This window comes from Eurytemora carolleeae, unplaced genomic scaffold, assembly GCF_000591075.1.
Source record: "Eurytemora carolleeae unplaced genomic scaffold, Eaff_2.0 scaffold1149, whole genome shotgun sequence".
Classification (NCBI taxonomy): Eukaryota; Metazoa; Arthropoda; class Copepoda; order Calanoida; family Temoridae; genus Eurytemora; species Eurytemora carolleeae.
Window position 1 is genome coordinate 12,500 of NW_019397264.1, and position 19,618 is coordinate 32,117.

General features: G+C 32.1%; 1 protein-coding gene across 1 annotated transcript in view; it reads right to left on the reverse strand.

Moving 5' to 3' along the window:
- Positions 1-5,370: 5,370 nt before the first annotated feature.
- The window catches only part of LOC111713129 (fibronectin), a 33,565-nt gene continuing 19,317 nt past the window's right edge, over positions 5,371-19,618 (reverse strand). The window contains exons 14-25 of the mRNA XM_023487929.1: positions 18,721-18,769; positions 18,135-18,162; positions 17,717-17,786; positions 16,419-16,560; positions 15,404-15,482; positions 14,145-14,235; positions 12,631-12,689; positions 11,867-11,985; positions 10,154-10,256; positions 9,043-9,108; positions 8,601-8,687; positions 5,371-5,642 (exon numbers count right to left, since the gene is read on the reverse strand). Of these exons, the coding sequence (XP_023343697.1) occupies positions 5,508-5,642; positions 8,601-8,687; positions 9,043-9,108; positions 10,154-10,256; positions 11,867-11,985; positions 12,631-12,689; positions 14,145-14,235; positions 15,404-15,482; positions 16,419-16,560; positions 17,717-17,786; positions 18,135-18,162; positions 18,721-18,769 (1,028 nt within the window). The 3' untranslated portion in view covers positions 5,371-5,507. The remainder of the gene's footprint in view (positions 5,643-8,600; positions 8,688-9,042; positions 9,109-10,153; positions 10,257-11,866; positions 11,986-12,630; positions 12,690-14,144; positions 14,236-15,403; positions 15,483-16,418; positions 16,561-17,716; positions 17,787-18,134; positions 18,163-18,720; positions 18,770-19,618) is intronic.

Genomic DNA, 19,618 nt, shown 5'->3' on the forward strand with positions numbered 1-19,618 from the left:
CTTTAAAACTATGTCTTATAGTTCTTAACCACTCTTAAATCTGTCAAAATACAAAAGTGGAGACCAAGAGATATATTTCGAAGATCTTCATTTTTCGGTATCACAAATTGTGCATTCCTTGTTTTACAGATTATGCTTGCAGGCATTATTGTGTTGTCTGAAATCATTTACTGTGCAGCAAAATGGCTAAAATTCACTTCTGAAATCTTAATTTACGTTAACTTATATTTAAGTTAAATACAAATTCTAAGTCTGTGTTTGTAAACAAAGGGAGTCCAGTTTCTGTTGTACTGTACACTCCGTATACAGACCAATTTATATATATATATACATATTTCTAAATACTTGGGACATAAAATGTCGTCATCCAACTATGAGTTTGTTCCACTTTAGTATTTATTCACTTTGGGAAAGAGCATAGTATAAAGACTTTAAACCTGAGAGAGAGAACGTTCTTAGCATTTCTCATCATGTAGAGATTTAGATATTTAGATATTTATATATTTAAATATTTAAATATATATAAATATTAAGATACTTAAAAATGTTTAATTTTAGCAAGCGATAATTTCAAATGACAAGAGTACCGTTGTAATCCATTAGATGCACTGCTAAACAACTTGAATTACTTAAAAATACGTGTACAGTCCCTTTAACGCTTAACCTGGAGCCATTTGGGCTGAGCAACTTTTGCAGGCAAGGCATCTCTTGCATGCTACCTGAATTCAATTAGAAGGTTTTTTTTGGTTTTCTTTGAGCTTAACAGTAAAGCATATATAATGTATGGTAGTTGAACTGAGAATGTAGTATTTAGGATTCATTTGAGACGTTTTAATGATGTATAATTACTGAGTTTAAGCGCAAAGTCGAAGTTCAAAATCATCCATTTGGGTGGTTATGTTTTGAGAAACTATTTTTTAAAAATTATTAAATAATTATAATGTCGTCTCTTATTCCGATGTTATATGAGATACTCGGTAAACTCCTGCTGCAATAAATATACCTCTGTCTTTTTAGGAAGAGTTGGAGCGCCTAGACCCTTTTTATCATTGCACATAGGGCAGGGCAGTGTACTTTATTGCATAATAAATATTTTTTAAATCTGTTGCTATTCTTATTTTTTCAACGATTTTTGTTAGATTAATAAAATGTTTCTAAACTACTTAAGTCATATTTTATGAAATATTTTGAAATCGAAGCGAAAAGTTTTTCTTTTGAAATTGATAGATTTTAGTCAAAAAATAGGTTTTAAGATTTGTATTTAAAGAGCATTCCTAGAAATCCCAATATTTACAGATGGGTCACACATGTTTTGATCTGAAAACAGACTTTATTGATTATATCAATTTCTTGATAATTGTAATCAAAGAGAGTGTTCGCGAAAAGTGAAAGAGGGTACAAAAAAACTGAAGATCTGAATCAAATTTTTGTATTTCATCGCTACTAATTTTTCTGTACCTGTGGCGTCTATAAGGAGAAAAAAGTGTATTGCTCAATGTCCAATTAAAAGCGTAGAACCCAAGCTGTAAATTCAATAAGTTGCATTATACTATTTAAGCTGTAAATTATTAAATTAAATTAAAAACCTTATCCTTTAAATATTACAATTTTATTCGATTCATTCGCGTGTAGTTGACATATCAAATATTTCTTGTTTTTGGAACAAATAAAATACAATATTTGTCATTTTTTGCAAATATAAAATATTTTCTTCGCTATTTGAAATCCTCGAAATTGTCTGAATGAATATTCTCAAAAATCACACTAATATTATGATATGTAAACTACATTCGAATGACCCAAATAAAATTTTTCAATTTTGTAATGATTCTTGTGAATCTCTTTCAAGTAAATATATTGAATGTTAAAAAAGTGACAAGAAATATTACTGACTATATACAGTCTTAACAGTCAGTCAAAAGTCAGTCAATAGTCAGTCAAAAGGCAGTAAAAAGACAGTATGTTCTTAAATAATATGTATACTTAAACGCCGCCATGATGTTTGTCCTACAATCATTTGTCATACAAATCATTTGCTGAGCAGCTTTTCTTAGAGAGAGACAGCACATTTAACATTTAAGATGCCGAAGTGCTCGGCCCCTAGCCCATCCTAGCCGCAGCGCTCGGCTCCGAGGCCCATCCTAGCCGCAGCGCTCGGCTCCGTGGCCCATCCTAGCCGCAGCGCTCGGCTCCGTGGCCCATCCTAGCCGCAGCGCTCGGCTCCGTGGCCCATCCTAGCCGCAGCGCTCGGCCCAGAAATTGTCTGAACCAAGCCTAACCCAAAAAAGGGTGAGATTACATCATATTATTTAACTTATTAAAAGAAATTAACTTTAACTTTTTAAACATTATTATAGAATAAATGATGTTATCAATTGTAAAGGACAAATCATTTTAACCCCTCTCTGTAGGACAAATCATTTTAACCCCTCTCTGTAGGCCAAATCATTTTAACCCCTCTCTGTAGGAAAAATCATTTTAACCCCTCTCTGTAGGATAAATCATTTTAGCCCCTCTCTGTAGGAAAAATCATTTTAACCCCTCTCTGTAGGACAAATCATTTTAACCCCTCTCTGTAGGACAAATCATTTTAGCCCCTCTCTGTAGGAAAAATCATTTTAACCCCTCTCTGTAGGATAAATCATTTTAGCCCCTCTCTGTAAGAAAAATCATTTTAACCCCTCTCTGTAGGACAAATATTGTAAAGTTCAATTGAATTGCACGTAGGACAAATGATGTGTAGAGTACAATTGAAGTGTAGGACAAATGATTTGCAGGACAAATTATTGTAGGACAAATGATGTGTAGGACAAATGATGTGTAGGACAAATTATGTGTAGGACAAATACGCCGGCTTAAATCTTGAAACATTTGATACAATTTTAAGTGGAACCAACCATATTTAAGCCGTGGCTTAAATTTAAACCGCCGCTCAAATTCTTTAAATTCGGCCACTGAACAAGTAAACTATCGCTTTAATTTCCTTGCCTGGATTCGACTATATACTGCAGTGGGTTTGAGGCCACTAAGCACTAAAGCAAAAGAAGGGGAATACTTGAACCCAGGTAAAGGGAATTGTTTTATTCCTATTCTAAAGAAACGCTTAAAAATAAGTAGCAAAAATCCAAGGTATTTAAAAGTTCCCCAATTTTATGATAGTAACTAAATTCAAATTTTTCCTAAAGGTCTTCCAAATATGCTTAAAGGGAGTGACCTGGCTATGTAAGGTAGTTGAACTGAGTATGCAGTGTTGTGGAAATCTAATTTTAAAAAATTAATTCTGAAAACGTATCCACCCCCAAAGTAGGAGTTTTGAATTTCGAATTCGCGCTCAAACTCAGGATTTACAGATCTTTAAAAAGTTTAATATCTCTCAAATGAATCCGAAAAAAGTTTTCCACAACACTGCATAATCAGTTCAACTACCTTACATTGCCGGTCACTCCTTAAAACTTTTTTTGTTTAATTTTTCTTTATTAATATAATTTACATGATTCCCAGACAGGAACACGAAACAAACCAATAAGTGTTTTTAACCATATGTTATAAAACTATTTTTTATTCTACAATCATTTATTAAAAAATATTTTTTTCTACGGTTATTTCTTCCACAACCATTTATTCTACAAGAACTCATTCTACAACCATTAATTCTACAAACACTAATTCTACAACCATTAATTCTACAAACAATTATCCTAAATACGATTATTTATTTTCAATTTCAATTTAAGGTGGATCTTTTTTCACTTAATTATCTGAGGCAAATTGTTTTTCTGTTATAAAAACGTTCATACGTTTCTGTTTCTCGTGTTTCTCGGTAAAATCGTTTAAGAGCGAGTAAACGGCGTGAGAAACTTTAAGTAACACGGGCAGCGCTGGGTTCCCAAGCTAGTATATATATAAAGTAGTAATCTCTGTTTTCGTGTTTGTATGTCCGATCCTAACTCGGAAACCCTGTTACCGATTTGCCTCCAATTTTGACTGAGGAACTTGGTAGAACCACGGGAATGTTCTTAGCTTGGTTAAGGTAAGACAAATTATTTGTAGAGGTAGATTTTTCCATTGTTCTTTAGGATCTAGGTTTAATAAATAAAGATTACATAAATTAAGAACTTTTAATCCATATACTTAATATAAGCAACACAATAAAGATTTTTTTAAATATTGAGATATACAGTGAGAACCAGAAAACTGTGTGATAGGAAGAAGTCCTTAAGGCTTAAAGTTATGATTTAAAAAATCCATTGAACATGATACACGGTATTTGTGCAGTTTGCGCAAACAACTTAATTGCTTTATAAAAAACATTAAATACACTAAACTAATGACGACGACATAAAATATAAAAAAGTTCTACAATAAACTACACACGTCATGTATAGGAGCATGTTGAATAAATAAAAATTAATTTTATCATCGAAAATAAGTAATCTTGTTAATTATTAGTTTCTATTTTCTCATTATTCATAAAGATTTTCTGCAGATTTTCTAGAATTATTATTGAAAAGACAACATTTGAAGAATTTGAAGAAATCTACGAATACATTCAAAGAAATTAAGAAATTCAATATAATAATGAAAACGAAATAATCGATTTCAGCATTGATTAATTGACAAATTTCTTTTGAGAAATATGTTTCTAACCATCTAATTAGATTACTGGATAATTTTTACTTTATTTTTCGCTGTCGTTATTTAATAATTTAAAAAAACTAATTCTGAAAACGTATCCACCCCCAAAGTAGGATTTTTGAACGTCGAATTTGCGCTCAAACTCAGGATTTACATATCTTTAAAAAGTTTAATATGTCTCAAATAAATCCTAAAGAAGTTTTCCAAAAATAAATGTCCTCCTCATATTCCACAGTTTCCAGTGTACAATAGACAAACATTAATGTGTTTCCAGTGTACAATAGACACACATTAATGTGTTTTCAGTGTACAATAGACAAACATTAATGTGTTTTCAGTGTACAATAGACAAACATTAATGTGTTTTCATTTCTAACATGACATGATAATGCACAATATTCATGAAAACAGAAGCCGAATTAAAATAATTTGAGCAGCGGCTTAAATTTAAGCCGCGGCTCAAATATAGTTGGTTCCACCTAAAATGTTATTCAATGTTTCAAGTTTTACGCCGGCGCTTAATTGAAACCTGTTTTTGGCGGATTTAAGACGCGGCTCAAATTCTTTAAATTCGGACTCAGGTACTATAAAAAATACTATTCAAATCAAAATTTAAAATGGTTGGTTTAAGTTTGAAGATAAAGTACATTAATAACTAGAAAACAATGAAATATGAAGACGACGTTATAACAATACTGAAGTGTATTTAATGTTGTTACAAACTTACTAGACACAAATTGCTCATTGGACTTTTTAAAATTATGACTTGATTCTAAAAGTCGTCTTCCTATTTCTGAGTTTTCTGTTTATCATTGGTAATTTGTAGAAAAATAGCAGATTTTGAATCATTTTCAGATCTACAGATATAATTTCTAGGATCGATCACCACCACTATAAGTTCTGCTATCCCCACCACTATTAGTTCTTCCTTTTAAACTTCCATCCCCTGAGCCTCCACTTAGCTGGCGATTATATATTGTAGGGATGGTCAACCCACCTGGGAGCTCCTAAACAAATATATTTATAAAAGTCGTCTTTGTATACTAATACAGGGTTACCCACAAAGGATAAAACTATAAAAACTCCAAAATAATCCTTTATTCTGTCGAACTGAAGATAAATCTTAATCTAGACTGTTAAAGGTGTACATAACTCAAAAAGAATAAAGTTACAGGAATTCACGAATGTAGAAAAAAGACGGGATACAGTTCGTCCCTGAAATCTCATCCTTTTTGGGTAACCCTGGACATTTTTTAAATGTCAAATCAAACATTATTTTCATTGAAGCATTTAGGTTGTGTGTAGAAGTATAATTTTAAGATTAAATGGAATTTTCAAAATGAATTATCATTTTTTTTATTAGATTTTTGATTTATATATTCAACATGCATTTTATATATAATACTGCATATATTAATACATCGTTTAAAAGGTTTAAAGTGCTGAAAGCGCCTTCAAGTGACCCTCTTAAATTTCATTTGAGGTTTCTGATCTACAAAAGTGACTTGCGCATTTTTACTTACAAAAAAACAATGTAGAAATTAGCAGACTTGTTTTTTTCGACTCAAAAAAACGAGATTATTGATCTTCCAGAAATTTTGATCAGTATAAGGTGTCAAGACTATCGTTGTGAATCGGACATTTTCCTCTTTGCATGGAGGGTCACTTGAAGGGTCCCTTTAAGAGTGTTCGGGGGTTCAAATATACAAACTTTATTTCTGATTCTCATCTAGACAGTATTTAGTTAGCTCGTCTGTATCTCTACCTCCCTTATAGTATATAAAATATCAATTTGTCCACAATTTATGTACACCCTGTGCCACAAAACATGACAGTAACCAGACGGATTGAAAGTAGTCTTCGATCTTTGAATTTAATTGTGACATTCAGTTGTAATCTATAACTTTAAAATGTGAAGATTTTTGAAACAATGAAAACAACATTCTCACAACCCTGAAGTTAAACCCTAAATAAGCCATACATCGAAAGAATTCATTAAATGTCGTATTCTTCACTTTCTGATAATGGAATGTTGCAGATATTTTGTTTTTTAATAAAAAGATTATATGGAACTCTTTAAAACTGGTCCCGGATATTCATGACAATTTAATTACTTTCGGAAATACTGAAATTTACGTAAAATAGAATAAAACCCATTGAAAAATTGTCAAGACGACATTTGATAAATTCTTTCGATGCATTCGTTATTAAGGGTTTCACTGTATATTAACCGAGAATTTCGTTCAGATTTTAATTTCTTAAAATGAAATCAGAGTTGTCAAAATCTGACCGAAATACTTCATATCTCGGGTAATATTAAAATTGCACAAAAAAAGGCAGACCACATTTTGGAAATGCCTGGATTAGTGGTGTTTTATGATTATTAACTATTTATTTTATTTTACTTCTAAAATCAGATTGACAAATAAAGCATCAAATTATTTCCAAAATCAAGGACGATTTTCAAGTCGTCTTGCTACTCTCATGTTTCGTGGGACACCCTATATATATCAAGCTGAACTAGACAGCAGGAGAAGGACACCCTGTATATATCAAGCTGAACTAGAGAGCAGGAGAAGGACAACATGTATATTTCACGCTGAACTAGACGGCAGGAGAAGGACACATTTATGCAACATTACTGGATTACTTACAGATTCTCCAGATTTGATGTTATGTAATAAAAATCTAAATTTTGGTTTTCCTCAAATAACTCTTTATAAAAACTGTCCCTTTAATCAACTTGAAATTAGGTTTACTGTCCCTTTAATTGACTTGAAATTGGGTTTACTGTCCCTTTGATTAACTTGAAATTTGGTTTACTGTCCCTTTAAGTAACTTGAAATTAGGTTAACTGTCCCTTTAATTAACTTGAAATAAGGTTTACTGTCCCTTTAATTAACTTGAGATTTGGTTTACTGTCCCTTTAATTAATTTGAGATTAGGTTTACTGTCCCTTTAAATAACTTGAAATTAGGTTAACCATGTCACTTTAATTAACTTGAAATTAGGTTTACTGTCCCTTTAATTAACTTGAGATTAGGTTTACTGTCCCTTTAATTAACTTGAAATTAGGTTTACTGTCCCTTTAATTAACTTTAAATTAGGTTTACTGTCACTTTAATTAACTTGGAATTAGGTTACTGTCCCTTTATTTAACTTGAAATAAGGTTTACTGTCCCTCTAATTAACTTGAGATTAGGTTTACTGTCCCTTTAATTAACTTGAGATTAGGTTTACTGTCCCTTTGAATAACTTGAACTTAGGTTAACCATGTCACTTTAATTAACTTGAAATTAGGTTTACTGTCCCTTTAATTAACTTGAAACTTGGTTTACTGTCCCTTTTATTAACTTGAAATTAGGTTTACTGTCACTTTAATTAACTAGAAATTAGGTTTACTGTTCCTTTAATCAACTTAAAATTAGGTTTACTGTCCCTTTAATTTACTTGAAATTAGGTTACTGTCCCTTTAATTAACTTGAAATTTGGTTTACTGTCCCTTTTATTTACTTGAAATTAGGTTTACTGTCCCTTTTATCAACTTGAAATTAGGTTTACTGTCACTTTAATTAACTTAAATTTAGGTTTACTGTCCCTTTAATTTACTTGAAATTAGGTTTACTGTTCCTGTACTTTACTTGAAATTAGGTTTACTGTCCTTTTTATCAACTTGAAATTTGGTTTACTGTCCCTTTTATTAACTTGAAATTAGGTTTACTGTCCCTTTTATCAACTTGAAATTAGGTTTACTGTCACTTTAATTAACTTGAAATTAGGTTTACTGTCCCTTTTATCAACTTGAAATTAGGTTTACTGTCACTTTAATTAACTTGAAATTAGGTTTACTGTCCCTTTAATTTACTTGAAATTAGGTTTACTGTTCCTGTGCTTTACTTGAAATTAGGTTTACTGTCCCTTTAATTAACTTATAATTAGATTTACTGTCCCTTTAATTAACCTACCTCTTTCTTATCCTGTTCTTCGTTGTACAAAGTTACAGACCCACTGTTGTTGATAATCTTCTCATGAAGCTCTTTGCTTTCCACAACCTTAAAAATAAACCATAGAAAAAAATGCAAAGCAATATAAGTTCCTTTATCATTGCAACCTGATGGTGTAAAGTTTGATATTTCAAACTATTTGATCTAACATAATTCAAATTCAAGAGGGCATTGAGTACCCTCAGGGTACCTTAGGCAAAACTTCGGTTGTTTAAAAATTCCACGGGCAACGCCGGGCACTTCAGCAAGTGTATAATAAAGGTCTTCGCTCATTTATATGTTTGCTATAGATGGTTAAACGGCTGGACTAAATGGGCTGACATTTTTTGAGGGTACTTGTCATATGTATGTAAAAAACCGGATGGAGAAAAAAGATAATTTTTTCAAAATGTAAGATTTTTACCTCATTATTTTCTCCATCAACCAGAGCATAGACATTCACTCTATACATAACATCACACAGTAAATCCTGAATAGACAATAGACACTTTATTAAAAAGAATCTTTACAAAACTTATAAAATGTGATTTTTTTTACATTTGGGTTACAGGGAATTATGGCTGAAATATTTGATAACAGAGATTGCTTAAAGCGACTCGACTGTAGGCGTAATTTCAAGTGAGCCTCCATATTTAAAGTACCGTATCCGATTCACTACGGTGCCCCTAAAAGCTTTATCTGAGTAATAATGAGGAAGACATCGTTGAATCTCTATCTGGAAAATAATGAGGAAAATATCGATGTCTCTCTATCTGGAAAATAATGAGGAGGATATCGTTGTATCTCTATCTGGAAATAATGAGGAAGATATCGTTGTATCTCTATCTGAGCTTTAGTGAGGAAGATATCGTTGTTTTTCTATCTGGAAATTAATGAGAAAGATATCGTTGTATCTCTATCTGTAAAATAATGAGGAAGATATCGTTGTATCTCTATCTGGAAATAATGAGGAAGATATCGTTGTATCTCTATCTGAGCTTTAGTGAGGAAGATATCGTTGTTTTTCTATCTGGAAATTAATGAAAAAGATATCGTTGTATCTCTATCTGTAAAATAATGAGGAAGATATCGTTGTATCTCTATCTGGAAATAATGAGGAAGATATTGTTGCATCTCTATCTGGAAAATAATGAGGCAGATATCGTTGTATCTCTATCTAGAAAATAATGAGGAATATATCGTTGTATCTCTATCTGGAAATAATGAGGAAGATATCGTAGCATCTCTATCTGGAAAATAATGAGGCAGATATCGTTGTATCTCTATCTAGAAAATAATGAGGAATATATCGTTGTATCTCTATCTGGAAAAAGATGAGGAAGATATCGTTATATCTCTATCTGGAAAAGTTTTGAATTCTGACAATTTTATTATTTCTCTCCTATTGCAAACAAGTCAGGACAAGGCTAGGTTCCCAAACTAGTTTTTGTAAAATGTTAACTTTGACAAATGTTGATGTATGAAAATATCAAAACAAGTAAATAAATATGTTAAGACAACCTGCTAAACATTACCTCTAATATTATACTGCATGGTTCGTTCTCCTCAGGATTCTGGAGAAACAATTCTTCTGGTTTAGAGCCTTCCTCTACAGCTTTATAGCGAATCTTGTATCCACTAAATATATTATTAAAGAGACTGTATCCATTAAATATAGTATTAAAGAGACTGTATCTACTAAATATAGTATTAAAGAGACTGTATCCATTCAATATAGTATTAAAGAGACTGTATCTACTACATATAGTATTTAAGAGACTGTATCCATTAAATATAGTATTAAAGAGACTGTATCCACTAAATATAGTATTAAAGAGACTGTATCCACTAAATATAGTATTAAAGAGACTGTATCCACTAATTATAGTATTAAAGAGACTGTATTCACTAAATATAGTATTAAAGAGACTGTGTCCACTAAATATAGTATTAAAGAGGCTGTATCCATTAAATATAGTATTAAAGAGACTGTATCTACTAAATATAGTATTTAAGAGACTGTATCCATTAATTATAGTATCAAAGAGACTGTATCCACTAAATATAGTATTAAAGAGACTGTATCCATTAAATATAGTATTAAAGAGACTGTATCCAATAAATATAGTATTAAAGAGACTGTATCCAATAAATATAGTATTAAAGAGACTGTTTCCAATAAATATAGTATTAAAGCGACTGTATCCATTAAATATAGTATTAAAGAGACTATTTCTACTAAATATAGTATAATAACGACTGTATCCACTTAATATAGTATAATAGAGACTGTTTTCACTAAAAATAGTATTAAAGAGAATGTATCCACTAAATATAGTATTAAAGAGACTGTATCCACTAAATATATTATTGAAGAGACTGTATCCACTAAATAAAGTATTAAAGAGACTGTATCCACTAAATATAGTATAATAGAGACTGTATCCACTAAATACAGAATAACAGAGACTGTATCCACTAAATATAGTATTAAAGGGACTATATCCACTTAATATAGTATAATAGAGACTGTATCCACTTAATATAGTATTAAACAGACTGTATCCACTGAATATAGTATAATAGAGACTGTATCCACTAAATATAGTATTAAAAAGACAGTATCCACTTAATATAGTATTAAAGAGACTGTATCCACTAAATATAGTATAATAGAGACTGTATCCACTAAATATAGTATTAAAAAGACTGTATCCACTTAATATAGTATTAAAGAGACTGTATCCTCTAAATATAGTATTAAAGAGACTGTATCCACTAAACATAATATAATAGAGACTGTATCCACTACATGGGTTGTTTCCGCCCAACGAAGTGGTTACTGTATCCCATCCACATTTCTCAAGAAAAAATGTAATAATCTACTCATATTTTAATGAACAAATCCTTAGAATCGTCATTAAAGACTCAGCCTTATTGTGGGTCACAGTAACGTACATGATTAACTTTTATTTTTACGGCTCTGAATAGATAGCTATCTATCTATGTAAGGTATCGTAAAGGAATTAAGTCTTTGCAACAAACTCTTATATCTCATACCTATATCTTTGCAACCCAATCTCGATACCTTAGAAATTTCAAAATTAGAATTCTGTTAATTCTAACTTAAAAATATCAACGATTTAAACCACCAGGTTGCAAAGTATAAGAAATAGAAGATTTACGTTTGTGGCCAAAACAATGATTGCTTATTTCACTGGTTAAATAGGAGAAACACGTAAACTTACTTAACCCTTGGGGTTGGGGATTTTGTCCACATAATCTCGTTGGGTTGAGATCCAAGTCTGAAGTTAGATGGAGCCAGGGGTTTAGTTACGAATGTTCCAACCAGAGCCTCAGAATCAACCTAACAAATATTTTTATAAATGTAGTTGAACTAGATACAGATGGCTAAACTACTTGTTTGAAACAAAGCGTTTTAGATTTGCAGACCTCAACTAGGGATGGGTATTGATTCTAGAGCGATCTAACAATAATTTTTCCTTGTGAAAGGAGATTAGCAGTCTGTGTAGTTTTTGGTTTTCCATCAAAACAAGTTGTTATACGGTCCATATTAGGTTTCTAACACAAGTGGGTTTTACTTGCGCGCAATTGTGGACTTGGTAATTTCCGCCCAATTCCGTGCAACTGAATCCCGATTGAAAACCCTATCATATCTCTTTTGAAAACGAGAATCGATCATTTTGAAATAAAAATAAAAAACGCGGGAAAATTCTTTTGTCATAAGTTATCAGCTGAAGGTTCGATAATGTTTATCTAAAATTAATTCACCTAGCTTCAGCCTACTATAACATGCTGCATCAATTTTCAAGACTTTAAAGTGTAACAATTCGCAAAGCGTTGGGCTTTGATTTTACTGCTCTTAAACTTCATTTTGCTTTTTTGTGTTCCTAAATATGAAATTTTTAAAACTAAAAACGCCTTTTTTTAGCTCTTCAAGAAGTATTTGGAAAAAATCTCATACTTGCAATCTTTAAAACAGGGTGATTACCTCATCGTCAGATCCTAAGGGAACCACAGAGTAGACTATTCGGATTGTATAAAATTCACCTAGATATAGATTTATAGAATTTTTAGGAGCGTATTCAAGGGACCTGGAGGCCGCAGGGTATACAAGAGACCTGCAGGATATACAAGGGACCATCAGGGTATACAAGGGACCTGGAGGCCGCATGGTATACAAGGGACCTGAAGGGTATACAAGGGACCTGCAGGGTATACAAGGGACCTGCAGGTTATACAAGGGACCTGGAGGCCGCAGGGTATACAAGGGACCTGCAGGGTATACAAGAGAGCTGCAGGGTATACAAGGGACCTGTAGGGTATACAAAGGACCTGCAGGGTATACAAGGGACCTGCAGGGTATACAAGGGACCTGGAGGCCGCAGGGTATACAAAGGACCTGCGGGGTATACAAGGGACCTGCAGGGTATACAAGGGACCAGCAGGGTATATAAGGGACCTGGAGGCCGCAGGGTATACAAGGGACCTGCAGGGTATACAAGGGACCTGCAGGGTATACAAGGGACCAGCAGGGTATACAAGGGACCTGCAGGGTAATAAATGGACCTGCAGGGTTACTCAGCAATTTTTCAGTATTTTCTTTTCATCAAAACAAAAACAAAATTGTTTTCTTGGATTTTTAAAATTTTACGAAAATCAAAAATTTGTTTTGAGACAACTTTTTGTAATTCTGAGCATCCATAAACCTTCGCTGGGGTAATGGGGTTGCCTTGCCAAGCAAAATTCGGGCCCGATTGTAGTCCAGCTTTTTTGACGTTTTTTGGACACAAACGGACTGACAAACAGACAGAACAAGCAAAGTATATTAGCGATATTCCAGATAGACGAATAAATTAACATTGTAATCCCAATATTTTAAGAGTTTCAGGTCGTTTTTCCAGTCTTATCTTTTCTCGGTAGATATATACTTATACATTTTTTTTGGGGCGCTTACGAAAAGAACCTAGATAAAGATTTATTGAGTTTTTAGAGGCGTTTACAATAAAAAAGAGGTCTGACCCCCCCCCCCCGCCATTTATTTAAATATAAAAAGAATATTTTAACTGTTCTTAAAATGTTATGTTTTAAGGGACTTTAAACGTAATTTCAAGTGACCCTCCATGCAAAGATGGCAAAGCCCGATTCACAACGGTACCCTTAATAGGTTTGTTTGATCAAGTATGAATTATATATCAATGTTTATTATAGTCTTGAAAACTGGTTGTTTTTAATGTTTTTAATGTTTTTAATGTTTTTAATGTTTTTAACTGTGGATTCTCTAAAAAATTGATTTGCGCATTTTTACTACAGGTAAACATTTGAGAATTATCAGATATCAGCACTTTTAAATCTAGAAAACGACAATATCTTCCACATTATTGATCAGTTAAAGGTTTCAAGGGTACCGTTGTGAATCAGATATCACCATCTTTGCACGCAGTGTGTCACTTGACATGACACTAACAGTTTAAAGGGACTGCACGCTAATCCTCTAAAGCTGACCTGTTCCAATAATTTCTGGGAGTTTAGAGAAGTTGAATGTTCTTCTCTCTCCCACCATCTCGTATTGGTTGTTGTAACCAATATCAGGGGCCTATATGTTATTCAAATCTTTTAATCTTCGAAAAAACTATATTTTTGTACGAAATATCGATTTAATCAAGGAATTTTAAATCTATCTGATATAATATGCTTTTTTACTCTTTAAGAATTGCAGACCAAAATTTCCTTTATCACCGGGATAGAAACTTTGATTGAATCTTTTAACACTCTGATCGAACCTAATAAAACTATTAGAATAGGCTGCTAAAAACTAACATAATACTAGGAATCAAGAACTGAATAATGATAACAAAATTTTAACTATTATTTTAATAAGCATGCGTAAAACTGTTCTAGAGTTATAATATATGGATATTTTACTATTAAATTGACCAATTATTTTAAAGATAAATAATCAAAATTCACATTTAGCAGAGCAGTACGTAAACTAAATTTATTTTAACGCAGATTCACTGTCCACCAAACGCTAATACTTCTTCTGTCAGTGTACTGCAGATTACTGCAGAACGCACCGAAAGCTTAGTTGAGGGTGGTTGTATTCATGTTATTAAAGACTTGAAGTGCATCAGATTTTTTTTAAACAGTCGAATTTATTCTATAATAATAAAAAGATAAGTTAAAAGGAAAAAAAATAATAATGGCAGTCTTATCAATTCACTTTTTGTAAACTGTAAAGCCCATAAATTGTAACTTCACATTAAAGAGAAAAGTTACACATTACTTTTTTATTAAAAATTAATCAGCTTAAAGCCTCAAACTGAAAATTTAAAGGAAAAAACATTTTTTTTTTGATAGAAATCTGGAGTTTTACTCAGAATTAATTTTTTTGTGAAGCTAGATAAAACGGTTATAAAATTGCAAATCTAATTTTAAAAATTCTGTGAACCCTTCTCTTCCTATAATGGAGAGACAATATTTTCATAAAAAAAAACATGATAACAGTGATAACCAGAAAAACGTGGCGTAAGAAGACGACATTAACAGTAAAACATTAATTTAGTGTATTTAGTGTTGTTACAAATAAAATAGTTAATAGTAATTTATTAAATTTCTTATTTAATAAAACATGTCTGATTACACTGGACATATGGTTGTTTATCATGATTTTCGGACTTTTTAAAGCAGAACTTGAGTTTTAAAGTCGTCTTCCTATTCTGGTTTTCCTCGTTTTCACTGTACTGTATAAAGAGTTTTTCTACCTGGATATACATTTTGTATTTCTGGTTCGTTACCATAATAGCAGGAGCATCCCAGCTAACTGTTAAACTATTCGGGAACCTGAACAGTTTGTTAGAATATATACGAACTATAATAGCAGGAGCATCCCAGCTAACTGTTAAACTATTCGGGAACCTGCACAGTTTGTTAGAATATATACGAACTATAATAGCAGGAGCATCCCAGCTAACTGTTTTACTGTTTGGGAACCTGAACAGGTTGCTAGAATATATACGAACCATAATAGCAGGAGCATCCCAGCTAACTGTTTTACTGTTTGGGAACCTGAACAGGTTGCTAGAATATATACGAACCATAATAGCAGGAGCATCCCAGCTAACTGTTTTACTGTTTGGGAACCTGAACAGTTTGTTAGAATATATACGAACTATAATAGCAGGAGCATACCAGCTAACTGTTAAACTGTTTGGGAACCTGAACAGGTTGCTAGAATATATACGGACTATAATAGCAGAAGCATCCCACCTAACTGTTAAACTGTTTGGGAACCTGAACATGTTGTTAAAGTATATACGAACTTTCGATATCTATATATATAATCTGCATAGCAGATGTGATCTTCCCAGGCTTCATTTATTGTAAAAAAAGTCGACTTTACACTTGGTATTCTTGCTGAACGTATTACGACTGAATGGTGAAAATATACACACACAGTACATTAGATATTTCTTTAATTATTTGTTTTATTCAGGTTTAAAGTGAGGTATGTACATGTGAGAATCAGAAAACTCTAGAATAAGAAGACGACGTTTAGACTTAAGTTTAGACTTTAAATAGGTCAATGTGAGATATCTTAATTGTGCAGTCTAAACAGACCCATTTTACTTCAAAAGTCAATATAGTAAAACTTTTTACCAACTACCAACATCAAATACACATTATTGCTTTCATGTCGTCTTCCTTTTCCACAGTTTTCTGGTTCTCACAGTACAAATTTAAGCTTTAAATTCAAACAAACAAATATTCTTTTTGTACCTGCTTTCTAATTCCATGTTTTTAGGCTGGGGAGGGAGTGTGATAAATGTCGTCGTTTCTTCCTCGGATAAGGTTTTTAGCGTTTCAAAAACACACACTGTGGTTACAGTAACATTGAACTCTGTAGCAGGCTGTAGATGTTCTAGTTAAAAAAAATATGGACAAGGTTTTAAAAGTTGAATTGAAGAGAATTTGTGAAGTTCTTTCCGGCCGACATTTTTTGACTGAGGAAAAGGTAAGCTACATAGTAAGTAACTTTGCTTGTTAGTTCTGTTAAAAAGTGATAAAATACATTCCTGGTTGAACGTTGATCAATAGCTATTAAATAAATTCAGCCTTGTATATTGGGAAAACTTAAGAATGAATGAATTGGCCGGAGCATTGGGAAAACTTACAAAGAATGTATGAATTGACCAGAATATTGGGAAAACTTACCAAGGATGAAGGAATTGACCGGAATATTGCGAAAACTTACCGAGCAGAAATGAATTGACCGGAATATTGGGAAAAACTTATCAAGAATGAATAAATTGACAAGAATATTGGGAAAACTTACCAAGAATGATTGTATTGACCAGAATATTGGGAGAAGTTAACAAGAACAAATGAATTGACCTGAGTATTGGGAAAACTTATCAAGTGAATTGCCCGGAATATTGGGAAAACTTACCAATTGAACAAATAAATTGGCCAGAATGTTGGGAACACTTACCAAGAACGAATAAATTGACCGTAACATTGGGAAAATTTACCAAGAACGAATAAATTGACCGGAATAATGGGAAACCTATAAAAAAGAAATGAATTGACTAGAAAAAGAAAACTTACCATGAACGAACGAATTAACCGGAAAATAAAAACTTACCAAGAACGAATGAATTGACCAGAAAGAGAAAAACTTATCAAAAACAAATGAATTGACTGGATAACTGGGAAAAGTTACCAATAACGAATGAATTGACCGGAATAATGGGAAAACTAACCAAGAACGAATTAACTAACCGAAATATTGGGCAAACTTACCAATAACAAATGAATTCACCGAAATATTTCACTTACCAAGAACAAATGAATTTACCGGAATATTGAGAAAACTTACCAAGAACATATGAATTCACCAGAATGTTGGGAAAACTTACCAAGAACGAAAGAATTTATCGGAATATTGGGAAAACCTACCAAGAATGAATGAATTTACCGGAATATTGGGAAAACTTACCAAGAATGAATGAATTTACCAGATTATTGGGAAAACTTACCAAGAACGAATGATTTACTGGAATATTGGGAAAACTTACCAAGAACGAATGAATTGACCGGAATATTTGGGTTATGCTTGACCGCCATCTCCTTCCTGTCCTTGTTATCCTGATGCAGAATACATTATACAGGAACTATTCACGTTAATCAAAGTATTTCATCATTTAAGGATCGACATTAATTTCTGACAATTAATGATAGATGAGCAGTGAAAATTAAATATAATATCTTAAGGTACGCGCGGTAAGTCTGTTGTTGGTAACAATAAACAGCGTCGAGTAACTGTCGTCTTTGTTATTTTTCTGAGTTCGAAAAGTTGTAATTTTTTAGTTTTTAATTGAAATACAGGATAAAGTACATTACACTTTATTTTTAAAATGTGAAATTATGTTTAAATATTTATATATTTTTTATATAATATTTATATAATATTTATAAATTGAAAATTTTAATTACCTTTGATGTAATCAATAAATTGAATGCCCTGAAATATTTTTAAATCAATACAAATTAAACATTTTTATAATAACTACTTTTGTTTATCATTTTATAGTTGGACAAATATAGTAACTCAACAATTTTCGATGACTTGAAGAAATGGAATCCAATGAATCCGTTAAAATCCAATATATTGGCTACTTCAATTTATCTGAGTTTTGTTAGTTTTTTTTTTGTAAAACCTAGGGTTTTCTATAGTTCATGGCGTTCTTTTGGTCTTTCAATTTTTTAAAGGGCCACCCAAAATAAATTGCCTTGCACACATTTTCTCCTTATCACAACACAACTAACCTCACAAACAACTTGCCTTGAAAACATTAGAATTAAAACTCGCCTTGAAATTTTTTAAATTTTAATATTATTAAAGTCAGATGTTATCAAGGTCAGATGTTATTCAAGGCTAAATGTTAAAAGGCGAGTTGTTGTAAAGGGAGTTGTTGTAAGGGGAGTTGTTGTAAGGGGAGTTGTTGTAAGGGTAATTGTTGTAATGGGAGTTGTTGTAGGGGGAGTTGTTGCCTGAAAATGATTGGATATGTTTTTTTACCTAAGCCTGGAGTGCCCTTCAGGAGCTACCCATTTTACAGTTGCTTGCTCTGCATGATATACAGTTTTAATAAATAATCATTTTTTTTATAAAAAAGTAATCTCTGTTTGTTTGATGTTGTATGTAATTTTTAATTTTAATTGGGGGGACTTGGTAGAACTGCGGTAGTGTTCTTAGCTGGTTTAATAGTTAAACTTTGAGTGAGATGACTTTAAAAAAGAAATTTTAGTTTCCAGGCAAAGCTGGGTCTTCAAGCTAGTCAACAATACATGCAGCCCAAGTAAAACTGGATTAGATGTCAGATAGATCTATTTATTGCATGAACATTACTCATTACTATGCACTGGTTCAGTTTTGTATTGCTTTTTAAATGTGGGTAGCTAAGACCGGGTTAGCGAACGACAGTTTTTAAAAATTAACGAAATCAACGAAATCATAAAAAAATTAAGGGAAAATTTAAAAAATTTTGAAAAATTTAATTTTTAAATAACATTCTGTGTATCTTCATGGATTAAATTAAATGGTAGAAAATTAAACCCCAAGGCCATTTATTAATTGTATCAAGTACAACTCTCGTTAACTGCATTAATGTTGAAGGCAGATAAAGAATATTTGGCATATCTACACTCTACAGCTGACACTGTTAAAAAATCGAAATTGTTAACGAACGGCTTCTTCACGAGCCATTTACAGGCATTGTACCTATGTTAGGAACACTTTTAAACACAAAAATTTCGACGTTAAAGGGAGCGTTCGCGAAAAATGAAATGGGGTAAAGGCTTACGGCGAAAAATAATCGCTTTAGATCGCTACTTATCTTATTTTCTATCTGGACGATAAAGCTTAAACACGCTTTTTTTCAGAGACACCATAGGTATAGTATTTGTATGTAACATGA